Below are 24995 nucleotides of genomic sequence, written 5' to 3' on the forward strand. Positions count from 1 at the left end.
CTGTGACTGCTACAGACCTGTCTCTGTCTGCACTGTGACTGCTACAGACCTGTCTCTGTCTGCACTGTGACTGCTACAGACCTGTCTCTGTCTGCACTGTGACTGCTTCAGACCTGTCTCTGTCTGCACTGTGACTGCTACAGACCTGTCTCTGTCTGCATTGTGACTGCTGCAGACCTGTCTCTGTCTGCACTGTGACTGCTACAGACCTGTCTCTGTCTGCACTGTGACTGCTACAGACCTGTCTCTGTCTGCACTGTGACTGCTTCAGACCTGTCTCTGTCTGCACTGTGACTGCTTCAGACCTGTCTCTGTCTGCACTGTGACTGCTACAGACCTGTCTCTGTCTGCACTGTGACTGCTACAGACCTGTCTCTGTCTGCACTGTGACTGCTACAGACCTGTCTCTGTCTGCACTGTGACTGCTACAGACCTGTCTCTGTCTGCACTGTGACTGCTACAGACCTGTCTCTGTCTGCACTGTGACTGCTACAGACCTGTCTCTGTCTGCACTGTGACTGCTTCAGACCTGTCTCTGACTGCACTGTGACTGCTACAGACCTGTCTCTGTCTGCACTGTGACTGCTACAGACCTGTCTCTGTCTGCACTGTGACTGCTACAGACCTGTCTCTGTCTGCACTGTGACTGCTACAGACCTGTCTCTGTCTGCACTGTGACTGCTACAGACCTGTCTCTGTCTGCACTGTGACTGCTACAGACCTGTCTCTGTCTGCACTGTGACTGCTACAGACCTGTCTCTGTCTGCACTGTGACTGCTACAGACCTGTCTCTGTCTGCACTGTGACTGCTACAGACCTGTCTCTGTCTGCACTGTGACTGCTACAGACCTGTCTCTGTCTGCACTGTGACTGCTACAGCCCTGTCTCTGTCTGCACTGTGACTGCTACAGACCTGTCTCTGTCTGCACTGTGACTGCTTCAGGCCTGTCTCTGTCTGCACTGTGACTGCTACAGACCTGTCTCTGTCTGCACTGTGACTGCTACAGACCTGTCTCTGTCTGCACTGTACCTGCTACAGACCTGTCTCTGTCTGCACTGTACCTGCTTCAGACCTGTCTCTGTCTGCACTGTGACTGCTACAGACCTGTCTCTGTCTGCATTGTGACTGCTTCAGACCTGTCTCTGACTGCACTGTGACTGCTACAGACCTGTCTCTGTCTGCATTGTGACTGCTACAGACCTGTCTCTGACTGCACTGTGACTGCTACAGACCTGTCTCTGTCTGCACTGTGACTGCTACAGACCTGTCTCTGTCTGCACTGTGACTGCTACAGACCTGTCTCTGTCTGCACTGTGACTGCTACAGACCTGTCTCTGTCTGCACTGTGACTGCTTCAGACCTGTCTCTGTCTGCATTGTGACTGCTACAGACCTGTCTCTGTCTGCATTGTGACTGCTACAGACCTGTCTCTGTCTGCACTGTGACTGCTACAGACCTGTCTCTGTCTGCACTGTGACTGCTACAGACCTGTCTCTGACTGCACTGTGACTGCTTCAGACCTGTCTCTGTCTGCACTGTGACTGCTACAGACCTGTCTCTGTCTGCATTGTGACTGCTACAGACCTGTCTCTGTCTGCACTGTGACTGCTACAGACCTGTCTCTGTCTGCACTGTGACTGCTTCAGACCTGTCTCTGACTGCACTGTGACTGCTACAGGCCTGTCTCTGTCTGCACTGTGACTGCTACAGACCTGTCTCTGTCTGCACTGTACCTGCTTCAGACCTGTCTCTGTCTGCACTGTGACTGCTACAGGCCTGTCTCTGTCTGCACTGTACCTGCTTCAGACCTGTCTCTGTCTGCACTGTGACTGCTACAGGCCTGTCTCTGTCTGCACTGTACCTGCTTCAGACCTGTCTCTGTCTGCACTGTACCTGCTACAGGCCTGTCTCTGTCTGCACTGTACCTGCTTCAGACCTGTCTCTGTCTGCACTGTGACTGCTTCAGACCTGTCTCTGTCTGCACTGTGACTGCATCAGACCTGTCTCTGTCTGCACTGTGACTGCTACAGACCTGTCTCTGTCTGCACTGTGACTGCATCAGACCTGTCTCTGTCTGCACTGTGACTGCTACAGACCTGTCTCTGTCTGCACTGTGACTGCTACAGACCTGTCTCTGTCTGCACTGTGACTGCTACAGACCTGTCTCTGTCTGCACTGTGACTGCTACAGACCTGTCTCTGTCTGCACTGTGACTGCTACAGACCTGTCTCTGTCTGCATTGTGACTGCTACAGACCTGTCTCTGACTGCACTGTGACTGCTTCAGACCTGTCTCTGTCTGCACTGTGACTGCTTCAGACCTGTCTCTGTCTGCATTGTGACTGCTACAGACCTGTCTCTGTCTGCATTGTGACTGCTACAGACCTGTCTCTGTCTGCACTGTGACTGCTACAGACCTGTCTCTGACTGCACTGTGACTGCTTCAGACCTGTCTCTGTCTGCACTGTGACTGCTACAGACCTGTCTCTGTCTGCACTGTGACTGCTACAGACCTGTCTCTGACTGCACTGTGACTGCTTCAGACCTGTCTCTGTCTGCACTGTGACTGCTTCAGACCTGTCTCTGTCTGCATTGTGACTGCTACAGACCTGTCTCTGTCTGCACTGTGACTGCTACAGACCTGTCTCTGTCTGCACTGTGACTGCATCAGACCTGTCTCTGTCTGCACTGTGACTGCTACAGACCTGTCTCTGTCTGCACTGTGACTGCATCAGACCTGTCTCTGTCTGCACTGTGACTGCATCAGACCTGTCTCTGTCTGCACTGTGACTGCTACAGACCTGTCTCTGTCTGCACTGTGACTGCATCAGACCTGTCTCTGACTGCACTGTGACTGCTACAGACCTGTCTCTGACTGCACTGTGACTGCTTCAGGCCGGGGTCTGTCTCCCTCAGCATATCACACTGACTCTCCTCAACCAGGAGAGAATCAGTACATTTCAAGCAAGCAGAGGTTTGTTCTGTATTGGGACAAAGACCAGTGGTGGGTAGACTAAGTAGATTCACTCAAGTACTGTACTTGCTGTAAGTACAAGTTTGACGCACCTCCGTCATTTCAACTGTGTAAAAAAAGTGCCCGGAACAACACCAGATGACCCCCAGGGGTCCCGCTTCCATTAAAACGTTCCCATTTTGTCCCAAGAAGTCTCTATAAGCTGTTTGGGGAGTGTGAGTGTGTCGACTTTTACTTTACTGTAGTATTCCCATTTTTTTTTTATTATATACTGATATACTTCTACTCCACTACTTCTTCAGAGCAGAGTTCTTCTTTTACTCCACTATGGTTATTTGACAGCTTTCGTTTTTACTGTAGTTACGTTGGAGATTTAGATTACATTTAGAAATCATTAAGCAGAAATAAGCTAACTTGCTGCACAAGCTTGTCCAGCCGGCTCTCATTTACTCCAATGTATTTCACAGAACTTCTGGTTCCACTTTTGCCTCCTATGTGTCAATGGCGCTTGACTGGCCCATGGACTGACCCTACCTTCTTCTATCAAAGCCTTGATCGACGTGTGATAGATCAAACCTGTCAAGACGGACGGACACTCTACCTCCTGAGCTGCTGTTGATGCTCTGTTTGGTGTGTTTCATTCAGATATAGAGAGAGATACAGAAGGAAAATAGCAAGGCGTAAAGGAGAGAGACAATAATAATAATGTGACCATGGATAACTGTACACGCTGTTAGCCGGCGGTGACTAAAAGCTCCCCTGTGAATAAATTGCCTGTAAAAAGGCTGACCTTGCTGGGATAATTCACAACGCCTTGCTTTTGACGAGACATGTGAGACACTTGGATAGCAACCTCAGACAGCAGGGAAGACTGACTTGGGCTTCTGGTCAAACGCTAGCTGTGACTCCCCCTAGATTAGCATTAAATGCTGCGGCAAGTTCTGCTCTCTCCAGCTGTGATATGGGTGGGTAGGGGGTACAACATCTGTGTTGTAAGACATCCCTTTTGAGAATTAAAGATATATATACAGTGTATCGTTGCTGTCGGGCAGAAACCTCTTATAGGCTATCCATATTCTAATGGTGCGTTCAAACCTGAAGCTATTTCCTGTTTTCTAGTCGCTTCACTTTGGTCGCGCTGGTCAGCGTTGGATAAAGATTATGTCACATCAGAATCAAGGTCGCTTCACTTGGAATTTTCCAACTGGGGCGAAGATACCTGAAGCAACCGTTGGCGTGACACCCGGTCGTACCGCATTCGTCTTTGCCTTCTCTTTGTATGTAATCGCGCCGCTCAAACTATCAAGATTTGAACGCACCATAACTCTTTGTTTTTTCATAAGCGAATGCTGCGCCCACTTGATCATATACTACAAAAAAAAGCTTCAAATGTTGCAGATCCACAAGCTTGAAACGTAACGCGAAGCGTAGCCTTTCAGGCTTTAGATCTGCTACTTTTGCTGCTAGTTTAATTTGAAACCTGAAAAGTAATTGGGCGTAACGAGGTTTCCACATGACAGAGACGATTGTTTTAGTTTTGTTTTTGTCGTTTAATGCCTTTTTGAAAATTACCTGTGCAAAATCAAATCCTGGCAATTCCTTGCTCTTTGCATATCTCCAATATTAGGTTTTCTCAACTCATCTAAAACATGTATTTATAAAGCACATTTAAAACCAGTAAGACTCCCTAAATCGGGAGATAAGCGACCGTTAGACTTTAGAGATTCTCTGTAGGAGCAGTGTCCAAAAATGTGTTTTTAAAAAATCGTCCAGATGGTGGCGCTAGATGGGACGGATGCATTTTGATGACATGACTGTAGAGATACTGTGTACCACTTTGCAATTAGCAATACAACAAAATGGAAGCTCCTACTACCACTCCTACTACTCTGAAAAGGAGTTTTCAGAGTTTTTAGTGCTCACTGAAAACTTGATGCAGGGCACGCAACTTAGACGTGGTGCAACATCACGCGTCGAATGCCAATCGAAAGCCTCAGTAAATTAACCAGGACGTATGCAGGGACCATTGTGTGCCGTGTAAACAAAACAAGCGCTCCCCCTCTCCCGTAGCCCGACACCACCGTGCACTGGCTTGTTGTTTTTGTCTGGGTGCATTTGGTGGTGTGGACACTCTTGGACTAGCCAAAGGATCAAACCACATGCATAATTCATAGGATAGGGAATACTAAACAAGGGCAAAGACAGAACAAAGAAAAAGGTACTGTGAAACTCCCTTAGGGAAGTTTTTTTCTTTTTTTGGGGGGTGATGTACACAGTATCAGAGATGGTTTTTCTCAGGATTCTAAACCACAACCTGGGACACGTGGAGTCGTGGACAGTGGACTTTAACGTAATCATCATTGCAGTGCCTTTACCTAGCAGTAATTTGGAGTGAATAGCAAATTGTTGGCTGTCTTAAATTTTAGCACTCGCGCTGCAAGCTTGTACATCTACACTTTTGACGCATTTAAAAAAAAAAAATCTTGAAACTATTGGAGATTTTCTACATCGACTCTTCTGGGGGTCCCTGGCACAAAACATCTTCACTCGGCCCGTGAGGATCCTTGGCACGACGCCTCACAAAGCGAGGCTCTGTGAGCTTGTAGATCGGCTATTTTCACCACATTTATCCTTGGAACTGAAAATGTAATGGCTCAACTCATACATTCAAAGTGCTTGTCAGGGTAGGGGGTCTCCAGTTCAAATATGATTGTATTGGCGGGGTCATGGCCTGAAAAGGTTGAGAACCTCTGCTGTACTGTACTGTACCCCAAATAATCATATTTGAACTGAACTGGAAAAGCCATGCTCACAACTGTTGTGTTGTGAGCATGTAGATCGGCTATTTTCACAATTTTAGCTTTGAATATTTGGCCAATGTTTAATTTCTCATTTTAGATGTATTAAAAAGTCCTTTAATTGTCACTTTAGAAATGTGCAGATACCCTCTATACACTTGAACTTTATGTTGGTTTGTTTATTGTCGAGTGAGAAAACAATGTTGCACATTAAGTTAATCATCTGGGGACCCCCCAAAAAATATAATTTGCTGTACTGTACTGTACTGTACTGCAGGGGTTCCCAAACTTTTTTGTCTCAGGGCACCCCATAAATATTTTTTTAATCCGAGGCACCCCTACATTATAATTTTCACTCCCAGCACCTTATATTTATAGCATATCGTCGTTGTCGGGTGGAAACCTTGTATGTCCAAAACCTTTCGTTTTGTATTTATCATCTATAAAATGTACTAAACTAGTGAAAACAGCAGATCGGCTGTTTTCACTAGTTTTGTGCGACAGTCTTGTATGATGAAGCAGGGCTTTGCTTTACCAAAAGACGTACACATTTTAAACTTGGAGATACGAGGTTTCTGCCCGACAGTGACGATATTTTAGTGATTATGTTGCGAGGAAAAACGTTGAGATAATGGCCATTTTGGTTAGAACTGACTGAAAAAACTTTGTACTTCAAGTTTAAAATGATACTAAATATTTTTTCAAGTGTCCAAATAAATTCCAAATACTATCAAATTTTCTCGCGGCACCCCTGGACTGCCGTCGCGGCACCCCAGGGTGCCCCGTCACCCACTTTGAAAACCCCTGCTGTGCTGTACTGTACTGTACTGTAAGGTCCATACACGTGTGCCTTATCATGGAGTGTGAAATACGTTCGTCCTCTAGGAGCGGGTCGATAAGACACTGACGCCTGCAGGATTACCTGTGACGGTTGGCCAATCGCGGCGCGCATAAGCCGCTCTAACGTCTCCGCGCTCGGCTGCGTCTGCGCGTTAGCGCGTCCAATCAAAGCCTAATCCTGTTCCGTGCCCCCTCCCACCCTAATACCTATTGACTCCTCACAGGGGTCTTACATAAAATCAATTGTCCAGCTGAGTGCGCAGGAGGCTCATTGGTTAAACTGCTGGGTTACCTGGGAGCTTTAGACGTCGTCCCTGTCGGGTGGAAACCTCCTAATGTCCAATAAACTGTTACTTTCCACCATTCAAATTTTAAAGTCCACAAGCTTGTTTCGAGGTCTGATCTGTGGACCTCCTACTTTTGATGCTTTGGTGATGCTGTATTGAGTGAAGTTGGGACAGAAAAACACAGTTAGAATATGGAGATAAGAGGTTTCTCTCCCCGACAGACCGACGATATACAAGGATCTGAATGTCTTGTGTGTGTGTGTGTGTGTGTGTGTGTGTGTGTGTGTGTGTGTGCGCGCGCGTGCGTGCGTGTTATCTTGTGTTCGTTCATGGGCAGGTTTGAGGAGTAGCAAAATACATGTACCGACAGCATTACAGACACAGTACGTATTTAACCACTTGAAAACCCAGCATGACTATATTCTCTGGGGAACAATCGCCCTAAATAACAGATCTACAAGCTCACAGTTTTGGGGCGAATTCTTGGCAAAGAGATTGGGTGTAGACAAAAAAAACGCAGTCCAAGTACAGCTGTAACTCAGGAATAGAGGGTTTAAAGCAGCACTATCATGTCACTTTTTAATGAATGAAATGTCTAATCAGCTGTCTGTATATTAATACAATATAACTTATACAACTGGGGTGGTTGTATTGTGTCTCCCTGCTCTTCTATTGAGACATTTAGATTGTGTTAAAGGTCATGTCTCACCTACAGTATGTGTCTGCTCTGTTAGCTCAATGGGAAAAAAAAAACATTTCAGCACTTGTCTTGCGCAGGAAACCAAGTTCAAATCCGGGGTAGAAGAGCAAGGAGAATGTTACCTAGTGCAGCTTTAAGAGGATAAAATACAAGATATACTGTAAGTAACTTGCGATAAAATGACCATTTGAATAGAGGACATTCAGTTGATGGTTACTTCTTTTAAAACCATCGTTTTTTTCCTTATTATTGATGGGATGGAAGGGGCCGTGCTCGCTGCTGTGGGAGATTTCATTCATCATCTGTCAAGGTAATGTAGGCTGAGACCCGTGGAATATGATTTGTGGTGGAAATATTCACTATCAGCCTGCATGTCGAAAGAGAGGAATGTATTTACTGTAGCAATAAGCTCTCCTATATGTAAATAAATGATGTCCACACGTGTGTGTCACATCTGCACTACAGTAAATGCACTTGGATGTAAAATAAATGTAAAAGTAAAAACAAACCAAAACATTCAGAAGATAGGCCCATCTCACATTTATTTAAAACAAAATCTTTAAAAAGAAATCTGACGTATTTAGATCATGTTACTGACCTTCATTAATCTAACAATATTGTATAATTGATCCTTTCATTAATCCTTTCATCTCTGACATTACAGTATATGAACCTGTGTAGTAATCTGTATTGGGATTACACAATAAAAGTAATCCTTTCATCAGTGACTTTATGTGTCAGTGATCTGTGGTGGGATAAGGGATTACACAATAAAAGTAATCCTTTCATCAGTGACAATGTGTCAGTAATCTGTAGTGGCATTGAGATGCATAACAGAAGTAATCCTCCCATCACTTTCCAGCAAATCACCGTTCTTCACTTCCTCCAGGGGTCACTGGTAGGGTTCCAGGGGGTCCCCAGCTAATTGTGTTAATACAGCATGTATGTATCATACATACAAAGTTTTTCCACTTTTTCTAATATCTTGAAAGTATTGGAAAAGGTTTTAGTTAGTTTTTAACACAAATCTTCTCTTCTGGGGGTCCCTGGCACAAAACATGTTCAGATGGGGGTCTGTTAACTATAAGTATGACTATAAAAATATAGTTTTCAAAAAGTCAAGTGTAGTCAACACCAACTATAGAAAAAAAATACAATGGTGAACAATTTAGTTTTAGTTCTATCTTTATATATAGTTAGTTATAGTGCTCAGTGTGAATGGTGCTTACATACATCTTTACTCTCTTGTCTGTTTCACGGTTATATTCCCCCCCCCCCCCTCCTCCCCCTCCCTCTGTGGGAGTGAGTGATGAGAGCTGAGACCAGCCCATCCGTCACTCCTGGTCAGGTGTGTGCGCGTGCGCGTGTGTGTGTGTGTGTGTGTGTGTGTGTGTGTGTGTGTGTGTGTGTGTGTGTGTGTGTGTGTGTGTGTGTGTGTGTGTGTGTGTGTGTGTGTGTGTGTGTGTGTGTGTGTGTGTGTGTGTGTGTGTGTGCGTGCGTGCGTGCGTGCGTGCGTGCGTGCGTGCGTGCGTGCGTGCGTGCGTGCGTGCGTGCGTGCGTGCGTGCGTGCGTGTGTGTGTCTCTCAACCGGCACTGGGTGGCCTCCCACTGATGTACGAGGGATCAGTCATGTCTGTCTGTCACAACTATAGGTGTGCATGAGTGACTGCACACTCACAGACACACGCACGCACGCACACACGCACACACACACACACACACACACACACACACACACACACACACACACACACACACACACACACACACACACACACACACACACACACACACACACACACACACACACACACGCGCACGCGCACACACCTGACCAGGAGTGACGGATGGGCTGGTCTCAGCTCTCATCACTCACTCCCACAGAGGGAGGGGGGTCCCAAGCTAAATGATAGTTAGGAACCAAATGGAACCTTATTGGTTATGTAACTCTCAGAGATAAATTAGCCTTGATTTTACAATATAAATTGGGGTCCCAGAAATAGAAATGCCATTAAATGGGGGTTTGCAGCCTAAAATGCATGTCAAACTGGGGGGTCCTTGAAATTAAAATGGTTGGGAATCACTGCTATATAACCGTACAAATCTTCTCTTATGGCGGTCCCTGGCATATCTTTTCAAATGGGGGTCTGCTGGCTAATAAGTGTCAATTCGGGGGTCCTTGACACGAAAACGTTTGAGAACCACTGGTGTACAGGCCTTAGACCAGTGGTTCTCAAAAGTGCATTTCAGGGACTCTCTAGGTTCCTTTATGGGGGTCTAAATGGACACATACAAGTCTGTAACTTTGACAGTGTACAAATGGAACCAAATGGACCCGTCAGGGTCCATTTGGTTCCATTTGTACACTGCCAAAGTTAAGGAGAGACATTCAAATGTAAAGGTTTGTGAACCACTGCTTCAAGACATTCAAGCGTAGGCCGTCTTCATTGATCCTGACTTAATTTGACATGCAGCAGGTGCAGCTGTGTCTCTACCTGCGTCTTTATGTTCTGATCATTTCCTCTTGTACTTCCTTACACTTACGCTCTCGTTTTCCACAACTCACCCTTCCATTTCTTTGCTCTCTCTCTCCCTCTCCCTCTCCCTCTCTCTCTCTCTCTCTACCACCCCTCTCTTCCCCTCTGTGTCTCTCATCCCTCTTCTCTTCATAAGTTATGTAATGCAGCATGACAGGGCATTTCAGCCAAATCTGCCTGAAATGCAGAAGATGGATTTTGGGTACAAAACAGGAGGGGGGAGGGGGGGGGGGGGGGGGGTGTAAAGAATAAAATCCACTGCATGGATTTATGCCTGTTTTCTTTTTTTCTTTTTCTTAGGGCCTTTTGGGAGAGCAGAGTATTATGCATGAGCCATTCAGAGTTCCATGAGTTGTCGTGGCCCCCGCATATGTGTTTTGAGCAGCCCCTGCTGGCCACAGGCAGATTTGCATCTCAAAGTTGAGGATTATTGCCTTGGATTGATAGATTGATTGAATACTTTGTTCCACTCCACCACAATTATTTGAAAACATTTTGTAGGCCATTTAAAAATAGACCATCTAACAAGCTCTCAATGCATTGTGAGCTTGTAGATCTGCTATTTTCGAAAGAGTTTTATACATTTGAAAACCTTCTGCATAATGATTACTTTACTTTTGATACTTTTGAGTTGAGCACATTTTGATACCATTGTACATTTGTACTTTTACTCAGGTACATTTTGAATTCCGGACATTTACGGTGCCCTCACACCAAAGTACCTATGAGAGTGGAATCCGCATTCCGCCAATGCATTTCAATGAGAGTGAAGCGGTTTCATGCCAGCAGAGGATTTCTGCAAAAAACGCTCCCTTCTCATTGAAATGCATTGGCAGAACGCGGATTCCACTCATAGGTACGTTGGTGTGAGGGCACCCTTACTTTCTACATTAGACTATTTGGTACTCAAGTAAAAAAAAAATAGATAACTTTTTCCACCACTGCCAGCCAGGCCCTCTCCTATACTAAGTGCTGAGCATCTTTTCTTCATGACAAATGTGTCTCATAGAAAACAGGTTCAAAACTGAAATAGAATCTCATCCCGATTGTGTCACAACAACAGCATAACTGTAGGCTACTCTGTAATTCTTGACATCCCAAAAAGTAGTTCAGTGTAATACTGATCTACTTTATTTAACTTGAATGTAATATTTCTGATTTTAGTTTGTTCCAAAAAAAAAGTATGATTTTGTGGGGGAAAAAAGCTACACAATTAGAGTAACAAGAGTAGGGGCAGCAGTTGCTAAGGAGAATTAGCTTGGTAAAATCTGAAGGTCCTCAGTTCGATCCCCAGCTCCCCATGGGTTAGGGTCATTGAGTCCTTGAGCAAGACACTAGAGTCTACTTTAGACCCCTAACTGCTCTGTGAGCAGGTTGGTACTTTTCATCATTTCCTCTGCCATCGGTGTGTGAAGTTACGTGTGAGGTTGTGTGAATGTGATGCACATTGTTAAGCCCTTTGTATAAAGGCGCTACCGTATATACATGCCCTGTTTAACCCGACAAGACCTGAAAAATACCACAAAATGTCTTCTAAATCCTATGGTTTTCTGAAAAAAACGTATGTTTCTTTATCTGTGGTGCTCAAGGTTTTTAATTTCAAGGACCCCTAGAATTATATGTATTTGGCGGCGGACCCCCATCTCAAAATATTTAGTTCCAGGGATCCTCCAGAGGCAAAGATTCGAGTAAAAGATGTTCACTTTAAAATAATATATATTCAAAGATTTGCACACATTTTCACGTTTAAAAGAAAATAGCAGATCTACAAGCTCATAGCGCGGCACCAAGTGCCGCGCTATGAGCTTGTAGATCTGCTATTTTTGAATAGCCAAAGTATAAAAACGTATGGTTAAAGTGGTTACTTGACACAGATGCGATCCCGTTTTAATGGGTTCAAATGTCTATTGTTTAATTTACTTGACCCTGATCGTTGCTACTCCTTCAAGAAGTGCATTCACTGAGCTATGATTGTGCTGAGACGACAAGCTGTTTGAGGTTCTCTCTTGGCGTGTCTTTGGTTTGATGTTAGACGGCTCGTTTCAAGGTGGACTGTACCACACCTAATCCTTCTCTTTGACCCCGGAGGTGGTGAAAGAGAAATTGTCGATGTGTCTGTTAATCTCCGGTGCAAAATCGCTCCGGCAAGCACGGAAATCAGGACAGAACCCTGCGGTGTCTAGAACAGATCAGTACCTGTGTGGGCAGGTGTCTCAGCTGTGCTCATTTCGTGTTTTATTCCAGGAGGATGAAAGCCTAGCGGCTGGTTTTGTTTTTCCAGTTCTGATGTAATAAATACAACAGCAGATTAAATACATGGCAGGCCACATATAAGGGCACACACAGTTCTTGTGGGAAATGTCTGGATTTTAATACAGCAAATGCATCGGTATTTAAAAGAATAATAACATTGATAAATTTGATAAATTTGATAAATAACAAATCGTAATTGTAATTTGTCCTTTTTATTCATCTTTTTTAAAGCATGTGCTTTTTAATGCTCAAGTACTCTAGTACTTTAACTAATTTGACAGAGAAACTTTAAACTCAACCAGAAGTATCTACTGAATACACAAGTACACAACTAAGGACAGGCGAGTTGGCTTCTGGATGCTTCTGAAGTGTACAGTATGCGTGGCTGTGCCCTGGTGCTACTGAAGTGTACAGTATGCGTGGCTGTGCCCTGGTGCTACTGAAGTGTACAGTATGCGTGGCTGTGCCCTGGTGCTACTGAAGTGTACAGTATGCGTGGCTGTGCCCTGGTGCTACTGAAGTGTACAGTATGCGTGGCTGTGCCCTGGTGCTACTGAAGTGTACAGTATGCGTGGCTGTGCCCTGGTGCATGCTTTGATCCCAAAGGAACCCCAGGAAGAGGAGCTGCTGTAACAGTAAGCTAATGGAGATCCAATAAATAAATAAAATCTTCAGTGACGGGACGCCTTAACCTCCTGGCCTTGAGATAGAGTCCATAGGGGTGTGGAAATACTTCAGAGGAACCCCGAGAGTATACAAATGGAGGAGTTACTGACCTGTAAGGGTCCTTTTGGAACCCCACTCAAGGAACCCTGGGTGTCCCTGGACCCCACTTTGAGAACCACTGGATGTCTACCGTGGCAGATTTTTCCTTTTTACTTTCTTTACTTGACACGAAAGTCTGAATAATTACTGAATCAATATTTTTTCAGGGTCAGATGTGAAAGTGTCTCATATCTGAAGGCATATCTGATACACGACCACCAGACTTGGTTTGCGTTGAAGGTCAGATATGGGACAAATCGTGCCGTCCCCTCCCACATTGTTCCCTAGCTGATGAATCATGGTTAATTATATTGTGAGAATTATGCCTAATTCAACGTTAATTTCTAGGCGCTGACTCGACATCAATCAGCATTTGTTAACAGATTTTAATGAGCTGCGGTAACCTCTTGGGCGCCATAGCTGATGTGGCAGTGCGTGTGTGTGTTTGTGTGTGTGTGTGTGTGTGTGTGCGTGCGTGCATGCGTGCGTGCGTGCGTGTGTGTTCATGTTACAATGTGCGTCCATGCATGTAAAGTACTGATCTTGCGCTGTGTGTGTGAGAAGGCAAAAAACGCATCCTTGCACCAATGTCCGTCCAGAGGAAAAGAACACATCATTATGCTGATGACACCATCTAGCAGAAAGAACTCCATATTTGAACTTTTAATTTATTTTTTCCTCCATCAATGAATGCTCTACTTCATTACACAAGAGTGTCGCACAGAAGTAATGAAAAACAGCAAATCTACAAGCTCACAACGTGCCGCGATGCGATTTGTACTTTGTCATACGACGGCATTAAAATAAGTGATCTATAATCTATTTTGTGAGGGAGCATAAACCTTGACGTTCTGAGCACTCAAAATAATTGGAGACCAAAAATATCAGCAGCGTGTCACGTAGATCAGTGGCTCTGTCAAGGACCCCCAAATTAACTTTTATTTGGCTAACAGACCCCATCTGAAAATATTCTGTGCCAGGCAGGGACCCAAGATCAAAGCATTGTGATGTGTTGTTGTGACCTTGTAGAATGAATGCTTCAGCGTTGGTTTATGCAGGACACAAGAGTCTAGCCCCGCCCTGTCAGTCATCTATTTTCCCATTCCTCATTCACATATCTGCTGGTCATCACTGTCATACTCCAATTAAAGCTCTCATTCAGTAGGGAAGGCTCCTTAGTGTTGTGTATCATTGTTTTATGCTTTAACTATTGAAAAATAGCAGATATACAAGCTCACAGCGCGGCACCCGAGTGCCGCGCTGCGAGCTTGTAGATCTGCTATTTTTGAAAAATCGTGAAAATTTGAATTTTGACCCGGTTCTATAAGTGTCTTTTGAAGACTTTTTGAAAAACCTATGTTACTATGTCAGCAATCTGGCCAGCCATCGTCGATGAAAAAAGGTCCTTTTCGCTCAGTTAGTCTGTTCTTGAGGGACTACTATGTCAACGGTTCTCAAATCTTTTCATGTGAAGGACCCCCAAAATTATATGTATTTGGCCATGGACCCCCATCTCAAAATATGTAGTTCCAGGGACCACCCAGAAGCAAATTTGCTTTGAATATAGTCAAAGATTTGCACATATCTTTTTCAAAAATAGCAAATCTACAAGCTCGCAGCGCGGCACTCGGTGCCACGCTGTGAGCTTGTATATCTGCTATTTTTTCACTGGTTAAAGCATTCAATAATTCTAGGCCTATACGGCTCGCTTTCTCTGCTATGCTTGGTTATACGAAGCATCGGATACTCGCTGCTTGCTGCCTCCTCCATCCCAACCTCTACCTTTGATCAGTCTGGCCAAGTTCAAATACTTGATCATGTATGTTGATTAAGTTATGTGTCAATGTATTGCTATTGTTCTGCTATTATATCCCTATGGGGGTCTTGCTTAGCGTTCCCTGACTTCTCTTAGCATGCTCAAAAAGCATGCATAAGCATGGGAACATCTCAGAACGCGGAGCCCTTTAACGCCAAGATTAACTGTATTCCATTCAGTGCAATAAATCGTTAAATCTACTTTGACGTGAGTGTTCCTGACTAAATTGGCTGTTTCCAATTATCCGTGTATAGCCTATAGACCGATGTCTCAGAGTGACAACCATAACTTCGGTGTCAAGCGGCACCGTCCGCCAAGGACTCCAACGGAAACAAGACAGCAAGGTCTTTTTTGGAGTGTTCCTTTCAGGGCAGGGTGTTTTACTTGTGCTGTTCTAAATTTTTGTCTGATAAAATATTCAATCAATCAATCAAAACCGCTTTGCACAGCAACTACAGCTCCAGAGAGCAGCGCTCCGGAAAATGGTCTATAGGCTATAGGGTTAAAGTGGTTCAACTGATTTTGATGCTATATTAACTAATTTTATATATCATCTCTGTCGGGTGGAAACCTTGTATGTCCAAAACTCTTCGTTTTGCATTTATCATTTTAAAAATGATTTAAAGTAGTGAAAACAGCTGATCTATAAGCACACAACGCCTCGCGGTGCGAGGCGTTGTGTGCTTGTAGATCTGCTGTTTTCACTACTTTTGTGCAACGGCCTTGTATGATGAAGCAGGACTTTACTTTGCGAAAAAAATGTGCACGTTTGAAACTTGGAGATACGAGGTTTCTGCCCGACAGCGACGATATAATCTTTATTTCAGACAGAAGTCCATATCACAAAATGTTACATACAATAACAGACATATAGAAAAGATAAGAAAAGATAAAAATAAATTAAAAACAGATTTTTGTTGGAGGGGTCCCTGGAACCCCATCAAGGACCCCTGGGAGTCCCTCCCTGAACTCCATTTTGAGAACCAATGGTGTATATTCGTATATCTGCACCAGTAAGACTCCCTAATCGGGAGATAAGCGACCGTAGGTCATTTTATGTGAGCTGCAGTGGAGGGGGTCCTCCACTGGGGGCGTCACCACTTTTGCATCCGTTCTGGAGCACGAGGAGTGGGTGGTCCCCGGGAATTCCCCTTGAGCAGCCCCGTTGGGGTGGTCATTTGGTCATTTTTGCACATTTGGTCATTTTTTACACTTGGGGGTCCCCCAGGGAGCTGGGGGTTCCTGGGGCTGGGGGGGTCCTTGGAGGTTGTAGTTTGGCAGGCAAGGAGTGTGTGTGCAAAATGTGGCATGGATCGGGTCAACGGTTGCGGAGATATGAGCAGGGAAAAAGTGTGACGTGTGACGTGTGACCACATTTGGTCATTTTCTACATCTGGGGGTCCCCCAGGGACCTGGGGGTCCCTGGGGCTCCGGGGGTCCTTGGAGGTTGTAGTTTGCAGTCAAGGAGTGTGTGTGCAAAATTTGGCATGGATGGGGGCAACGGTTGTGGAGATATGAGCAGGGCAAAAGTGTGACGGACTCACTGACTCACTGACTCACTCACAGACAGCCTGTGGAGGTTTTGGTAGTAAATGCGACCTACGGTCGCAACAATAAACAAGCTAAGAAACAACACACTGCAGTTGTGCTATGCAGTGGGGACAGAATAGCTGATAGGATCTGCTTGGATTTAGCTCATTAACCGATTTTAAAGCATTGATATTCTTGCTTGATTCCCCCCACCGTTTGTTGCAGTAATGAGATACACAGTCTGAATGCCTATTCCTATTACCTTCATCTTTTTACAGTGCATTTCCAGAGCAGTTCCCTTTGTACAGTATGTGTGCAGATATGCTGGGTCAATAAAAGTGATTGTGAATGTTGATCCTGATTATCGATCGCTATCTAGGAGGAAACAGTAAAGCTCACAAACAGCTGCGTATAGGCCTGCGGAGAGTGGCCAAAGTGCAACGTCAGCATCTGCCATTCCGGGGATAACTTTGATCCCTGATGGGCGATAAATGCTTGTACAGTGAGCTTATACTGTAGATTGGCTACTGTATATTATAGCTTATTTTTTAGTCTTTTTTTTGAGCAGAGGTCAACCGCTCCTCAGAGTGGCTTTGTCCGCAGCATGAATACAGCTGGTGACCACAGTGGCACTGTTGAGTCGCACACGCACGCACGCACGCACGCATGCACACGCACGCACGCACGCATGCACACGCACGCACGCACGCACGCATGCACACGCACGCACGCACGCATGCACACGCACGCACGCACGCATTCTTTTCTTTTTTTTTAAATGTGGGAGAATTGGGAATTTCTTTTTTCTAGTATTATAATATCATGTCTAAAATAGTTTGGTATAGTATAGCTCACAACGTTTTCTTTAATAATAAGAATACACTAAACACACAACTCTGATCTGATGGGCACTGGGGAGACACACAGATAGACACATCATTACCAGCATGACAAAGCACTTCCTTGAATGCTTATTGTATTGATGTATTACCTTGCTTATTGTAAGTCACTCTGGATAAAGAAGAGCGTCTGCTAAATGCCTGAATAGTAAAATTTACTATTTAGGCATTTAGCAGACGCTCTTCTTTTCAATTTAATTGTAATGCTTGTTTGCCAGTTGAGATGTCGGGAGAACTTCAAGCAGCTGTTTCTTTATTCTCTCTATGTCATCTTGTAATTTCTACTCTCTGATGGCTTGTGATTGGCTAAAAGGTTCCTCAGAGACACCAGCCTGTTGAATCTGTCCTTATAATGGCTCATGGCCACAGGTGGCTTCCTTTGGCACGCACGCACGCACGCACGCACGCACGCACGCACGCAGATCCCAGCGGTGTGTCAGAATGATAACTGCTCAGTAACTGAAAGGAGCATTGGGGACCCATGCTTTGCTCATAGTTGGTGATTCCCCGTGTTCCGGACATGATAGAGTCTCAACTCTACTGCACACACATGCACACACATGCACACACATGCATGTACGCCAGTGGTGGAAAAAGTACTCAAATGCTTTACTTAAATCAGTGGTTCTCAATCTTTTTTGGCTGGAGTACCCCCTTATACTGATTTCCGAAGCCAAGTACCCCTTCCCCTGACTACAGCAAAATTGACATCAAAAGTCCAGTTCCAATACCAATATATTCAAAATAAAACAGCATAATGGCAAAATAAACATTGCTTTCTACTCAATAACTGTTACTACTAGTCAAGTTATTGATGTAATTTGGTATAGAAATGTACAGATGAGCAGGTTCACACAAACTCTGTCAATGTTTTATCATTAACCATAATAATAAAGTACATATTCCCATTTTCTAGTTTCCTCACGTACCCCCTGCGGTACCACTGCGTACCCCTAGGGGTACACGTTCCCCATTTGAGAAACACTGACTTAAATAAAAGTATTGATGCTGCAATGTAGAGATACTACTGTTACAAGTAGAAGTTCTGTAATCAAAATTTACTTGAGTAAAAGTACAAAAGTATTGGTATCAAAATGTACTTGAAGTACATAAGTAGAAAGTACTCTTTATGCAGAGTGTCCCATTTCTCAGGTTTTCTAATGTATACAAAATATTTGAAAATAGCAGATCTACAAGCTCACAAGTTGTGAGCTTGTAGATTGACTATTTTCAAATGGCTGAATTGTATTTTTTCTAATAATAATCTAAATCTACAAAGTGACAAGTAACTAAAGTTTTCAAATAAATGCAGTGGAGTAAAAGTACAATATTTGGATCCGAGATGTAGTGAAGTACAAGTAAAAGTACTGGAAATTGGAAATACTCAAGTAAAGTACAAATACCTCAAGATTGTACTTAAGTACAGTACTTAGGTAAATGTACTTAGTTAATTTACACCACTGACTTACGCACACGTCACACATCACATCACATCACAGTCACACACACACACACACACACACACACACACACACACACACACACACACACACACACACACACACACACACACGTCACAAACACATCACAGTACACTACGCACTCACTCACTCACACACACGCACGCACGGACGCAAACACACTCACATTTACTGTACACCCACTACCACCACCATTCAAACAGAAGATTCAATTTAATCAGCTTAATTACACAATTAATTAACTTGAGTGGTGATAGGGGTGGGGTGGGCTTGGGGGGCCGGGGCGCAAAGTGTGGTCTGTGTGTGGTGTTGGCTACAGCAGGAGACAGAACCCCATACAGTCATCCTGGGACATGCTGGCCATTGGGAAAAGCGGGACAACTCCCGAACGGCCGGTTCATTCCCGGCCGGTCCAGGCCGGCCATTAGGAAAAAATTAAACTGTTTGCACAAAAGTAAAAATGTAACTGTTTGCACAAAAGTAGTGAAAACAGCCGATCTACAAGCACACAACGCCTCGCACCGCGAGGCGTTGTGTGCTTGTAGATCTCCTGTTTTCACTCAGTTAAATCATTTTTTAAATGATAAATACAAAACACACGGTTTTGGACATTCAACGTTTCCACCCGACAACAACGAAATATAACTAATGTAATTGGCCCACTGGCTTGTCACTTGTCATGATCTGAAATGGCAAATCTATGAGTAGCAGCAGCTACTAAATCTCTCTCTATAGCGCGCAATGAGGGCCTCTCCAATTATTTTTCCCGGGCTGAATCAGGGTCCCAGCATGTCCCTGCAGTCATCCTGTATATGCACTTGGCTGGTGATCAGATGGGACTTCTATGGCGCATTGCAAACACATCTAATACCTAATTTATGCTCCCTGTCGCATGACGCTGTTGCATGCAGAAAATAGCCAATTTACAAGGTCATACGCCGAAGTATAAATCAGCCTTAATGCTTAAAGACCGGTAACGCATTATTGCGCGTTAAGTTACCATTATTTGATGCTTTAACTATTGAAAAATAGCAGATAAACAAGCTCACAGCGCGGCACCGAGTGCCACGCTGCAAGCTTGTATATCTGCTATTTTCTTTTTTTTATCGTGAACATTCGAATATTTTGACCTGATTCTTTTGAACGTCTTCTAAATCCTTCTTCTAAATCAGTGGTTCTGAAACTATTTCATGTCAAGGATCTCCAAAATTACATGTCATTTGGTCGCGGACCCCCGATCTCAAAATATGTTGTTCCCAAGAACCCCCAGAAGCAAATATTTGAGTTACAAATGTTTGCTTTTAAAAAGATATACTCAAAGATTAGCTAAAAACTCGGTGCCGCGCTGTGAGATTGAATGGTTAAAGTGGTTTCCGGATCTTGATGGGTTAATGATAGCGACTGCGATTATGGCTGGTGGGAGACTATAGACTGTAGACCTCTGTGCCGTTAGAGCTAAGGTAATGGGCGGGCGAGGGGAATGAATGGCTGTCTGAGTGAATGGATGTGTAATTAAAGCATAGGGCACCGAATGAATGTAATTAGCTTATGTATGTGGGGTGTAATGGCTATAGGCAGACGTTAGGGGGAGAACAGGAGAGAACAGCGGAGCAGGGGTGTCGCACCAAATTCTGGGCCCTGGGTACAAGGATTCACTGTGGGCCCCCGCACAATTATTTTGTGCTTTAACTATTTAAAAATAGCACATATACAAGCTCACAGCGCGGCACGAGTGCCGCGCTGCGAGCTTGTAGATATGCTATTTTTGAAAAATCGTGAACATTTTGTGCAAGTCTTTCAATATTTCATATCCTATCGTTTTTTTTAAAACTATGTTTCTATGTCAGTGGTGCTCAAACTTTTTCATGTGAAGGACCCCCAAAATGATATGTATTTGGCCACAGACCCCCATCTAGTTCCCAATATTTAGTTCCAGGGACCCCCCAGAAGCAACATTTGAGTTACAAATGTTTGCTTAAAAAATATATTCAAAGATTTGCACACATTTACAAGCTCGCAGCGCGGCACTCGGTGCCGTGCTGTGAGCTTGTAGATCTGCTATTTCCCTCCACCTTGGGCCCTAGTAACTCAGTCCCACTCCCCCCCCCCCCCTTGTGACGCCCCTGCAGGAGAGGAGAATAGGAGAGGAGAGGAAAGGAAAGGAGACGAAGGCAGGGGAAATGAGGAGAAGGATCTAAGGAAAGGATGCTGCAAAGAGAGAGAAAAAGAGAGTGAGACGGGGAGAGAGAGAGAGAGAGGGAGAGTAAAGTCCTTATTCAGGTCTTTTCTGCTCACCAGTCACATCAAGGCTCCAAATCAATCCTGCAAATTGGTTTGTTCCCACGACAAGGTTACTAAAATGACTGAGGGATGGAGGGAGAGAGAGAGAGAGCGGAGAGATGAAGAGATGGAGAAGAAAGAGGAGGAGGAGGAGGGGGGGGAGACGAGAGAGATAACAAGGGAGGGGGGGGGGGCACTTCCAATGTTGACATATTGTCAGATGCACAGCAGCTCTATTTGTTTGAACGTGTGTGTGTGTGTGTGTGTGTGTGTGTGTGTGTGTGTGTGTGTGCGTGCGTGCGTGCGTGCGTGCGTGCGTGCGTGCGTGCGTGCGTGCGTGCGTGCGTGCGTGAGCCAGGGTGAAGGCCAACAATGAGGCAGTTAAACTGTGAAGAGGGGTGAAGGATTGGGTTGATTGTAGTTGAAGTGAACCATCTGAATTATGGCATCCCAGCGCCTACAAACTACTCCGTCCAGGTGGTAAATAGATGTGTTTGTGCGTGCCCGGTGGGTATGTGCACTCTCGCGGGCGACCGCGCACGTGCCCGAGTGCAATCATTTGTGCGTATCAGTGAGCAAGTCTGTGTGTGGATGAGTTTGCTGTTCATGTGGATGCTACTGTTGCTCCCACTGTGTGCGTGCGTGTGTGCGTCTGTGCGTGCGTGTGTGAGTGTGTGCGTGTGTGCAGATGCTCCTGTAACACTGTCACCATGAAATGTGGAGCCCATTTCCTTCCATTCCCAGCCGAGACGGTGGAATTGGAGAATAAATATATAAATAATAATAAAAACCAATAAAGAAATGGCTATCGGCTACCCCATATTATGGCAATATATGGCAATAAGCCATTTCAAATATATGAAACCAATCCAAACTAGCAAACCCGCTTTAAAAACTAATCCAAACTAAAGTAACATTTAAAACAAAAAGTCGAAACAAAAATAGATAAAACAAATGAAAAATGAAACACTATAATAACCTTGGTGTGTGTGTGTGTGTGTGTGTGTGTGTGTGTGTGTGTGTGTGTGTGTGTGTGTGTGTGTGTGTGTGTGTGTGTGTGTGTGTGTGTGTGTGTGTGCGTGCGTGCGTGCGTGCGTGCGTGCGTGCGTGCGTGCGTGCGTGCGTGCGTGCGTGCGTGCGTGCGTGCGTGCGTGCGTGCGTGCGTGCGTGCGTGCGTGCGTGCGTGCGTGCGTGCGTCTCCACCTCTTTCTGTCTGTCCTCCAGGAACACTTTACGCCGGAGTGTAAGTTCAAGGAGTGTGTGTTTGAGAACTACTACGTGACGTACTCGTCCATCCTGTACCGGCAGACGCAGTCGGGCCGGGCCTGGTACATCGGCATCAACCGGGACGGCCAGGTCATGAAGGGCAACCGCGTGAAGAAGACCAAGGGAGCCGCCCACTTCCTGCCCAAACTCATCGAAGGTAAGACTATATACCGTTTCACAACCAGTGGTCCGGGAAGAGGCGTGGTTTCAGAAAGAAATAGCGGGTAGCGAAAGATAAGTTAGCACTTAAAGGAGTAGTTCACCCCCAAAATGACTTTTTTTCTATTGACTACTAACGCCATGGAGACTTGAGCTCAATAATATTTTTAGTTTTTTGTCGCATTCCTAAGAATACATTTTGGTTACAATATGTACCCTATTGATTCCGGAATCAATGGGGGTAAATTTACTAAAATCAAAATTTTGCCTTGGGAATGCGACAAATACCAAAAAATATTATTGAACTCAAGTCTCCATGGCGTGAGTAATCAATAGAAAAAAAGGCATTTTGGGGGTGAACTACTCCTTTAAGCCCCATTTCTGACAATAGTGAAAATAGTGGATCACTATTTGTTTGGGGGGGGGAAAGTGTAAAATTAAACCAAATGGAGTGAAAGATCTAGGATCCATTTGGTGACCAACTGTCCATCATTTAGCTGGGGACCACCTGAAACCCCTTCAGTGGTCCCCGGACCACTGGTTGAGAACCACTGCACTGCATGCTTTGAGCGACAAGTGTGGAATGACGCGACACACTACGTGTCTCACAATGTTCAGAGTTTTCCGCATTCATACGCTGTCTGCGACATTTTGTCATCAACAGAGTCTCCACAAAATAATTAGTAAGGAAGTAAAGTAAAGTCAGCAAATAAGGAGGGTAAGGAAGTGAATGTAGTCTGCTTCTCCATGGTAACAAACAGTTTACAATTTACAGTTTCGGTATTTAGCAGACGCTTTTAATCCAAAGCGACTTACAATAAGCAGATAAAACATCACAAAGCTTATTTCATCGTCTCAGCCAGTCAGATATGTGACATTTTATGAAGGCGTCTGCGACCCGTCCTTTATTTTAACCAAAGGCACGCAAAAACACCCTCTGTGAATGTCGTCTGCGTCACATTGTTGACGTTTTGATGACACTTTCGTTGTCTGACCCATGTCGTGCAAGGCATAAATTGTTAGCATTGCCGCTCAGCACGTGGGGACTGAGCATTGGTTCGACCTCCCGTTCGTCCGACCAGGTTAACATTCACCAGGTTAGCATTCACCACCAGCGTCGGCAGGTTAAATCAGTGGTTCTCAACCTTTTCAAGATTCGACCCCCAAAATCATCATATTTTAACTGGGGACCCCCCCACCCTGACGAGCACTAAGAGTTGAGGCATTACACATTTTGTATAACACAGTTCTATTGTGAAAATAGCAGATCTACATGCTCACAACCCCTCGCGTTGCGAGGCGTTGTGAGCATGTAGATCGGCTATTTTCAAAATTTCTGCCTCTAATATTTGACAATATGGCCAATGTAAAAGTAAAAGTAAAAAGCCCTTAAATTGTCACTTTAGAAATGTGCAGCAGATACCCCCTATGGGGCTTTTAGGGCAGAGGAGAACTCTGCCCCCAGAGCATTTTCTCTCCCTTCAACAGATCCGAGACAAAAATAACGACTAAAGTATAATTCTAACACTTTCCTTTCAACAACAAAGAGAAGAAAAATGTGTAAATAGTAAAAATAGTAAAAAGATTCACGTAAACTGGGGGCAGAAATTCTCCTCTGCCTACAAAATGATGTCATACTTAACAGCCCCATACACTTAAACTTTGTGTTGGTTTGTTTACTGTTGAGAGAGAAAACCGTGTTGCACATTAAGTTAATCATCTGGGGACCCCTCCAAATAATGTGGGGACCTCCCTGGGGTTCCCGGCCCACAGGTTGAGAACCCCTGGGTTAAATGACATGGCACTCACGTGCCGCAGACTATAGTGGAAAAGCACCTGCATGGCTGTCACTGACCTCTGACTCTCTCTGCCTCTCCTCACAGTGGCCATGTACAGGGAGCCTTCACTGCATGACGTGGCTGAACAGAGTCCCCCCAGGAAAACACCCAAGACCTCCAGCGAGTCTCCCGCGCACCAGAATAATGGCAAGAAAGACCCTCCATCTAAAACCAAAACAACACCCGCGTCCTAGCACTCACAGACTCAGTGGGGTGGGTGGGGGGTTGGGGGGGGGTTGAATGGGCGGACAGGGGGAGGGGGGGACACTGGGCACCAGCATGCTCCGGCAGGCACCTTGATGGCGCCACTATAGGGCTAACACAAACGCAGACAGTGACACCAGTCCTGTGAGGACTCACGGTCCCATGACGCACCGGTGCAAAAAGCCAGAGGGAGCGAGTTTGGGGACCGGGCAGAGCCGAGCCTAACTTCGAGCGAGAGCGAGAGAGCGTGATGGCACCGATGCGGTGGCGCCCCACGAAGGAGCAGGGAACGACCGTGAATGGAAAACATCTCAAGGTGGCACACGGCTGCCCTTGAAAAAGGAACGACTCTCCAGGAAGGTTTGGCT

The 24995-nt window shown here is 45.0% G+C and overlaps 1 protein-coding gene across 1 annotated transcript in view; it reads left to right on the forward strand.

The window, feature by feature from the left end:
* Positions 1-24617, forward strand: part of fgf11a (fibroblast growth factor 11a) — a gene marked incomplete at both ends in the record, with an annotated part of 201074 nt that extends 176457 nt beyond the window's left edge. Inside the window, 2 exons of the mRNA XM_080741966.1 lie at positions 22385-22583; positions 24469-24617. Coding sequence (XP_080598092.1) covers positions 22385-22583; positions 24469-24617 — 348 coding nt within the window. The remainder of the gene's footprint in view (positions 1-22384; positions 22584-24468) is intronic.
* Between the last annotated feature and the right edge of the window lie 378 nt (positions 24618-24995).

Source organism: Nannobrachium achirus (assembly GCF_963921795.1).
Source record: "Nannobrachium achirus genome assembly, chromosome: 14".
Classification (NCBI taxonomy): Eukaryota; Metazoa; Chordata; class Actinopteri; order Myctophiformes; family Myctophidae; genus Nannobrachium; species Nannobrachium achirus.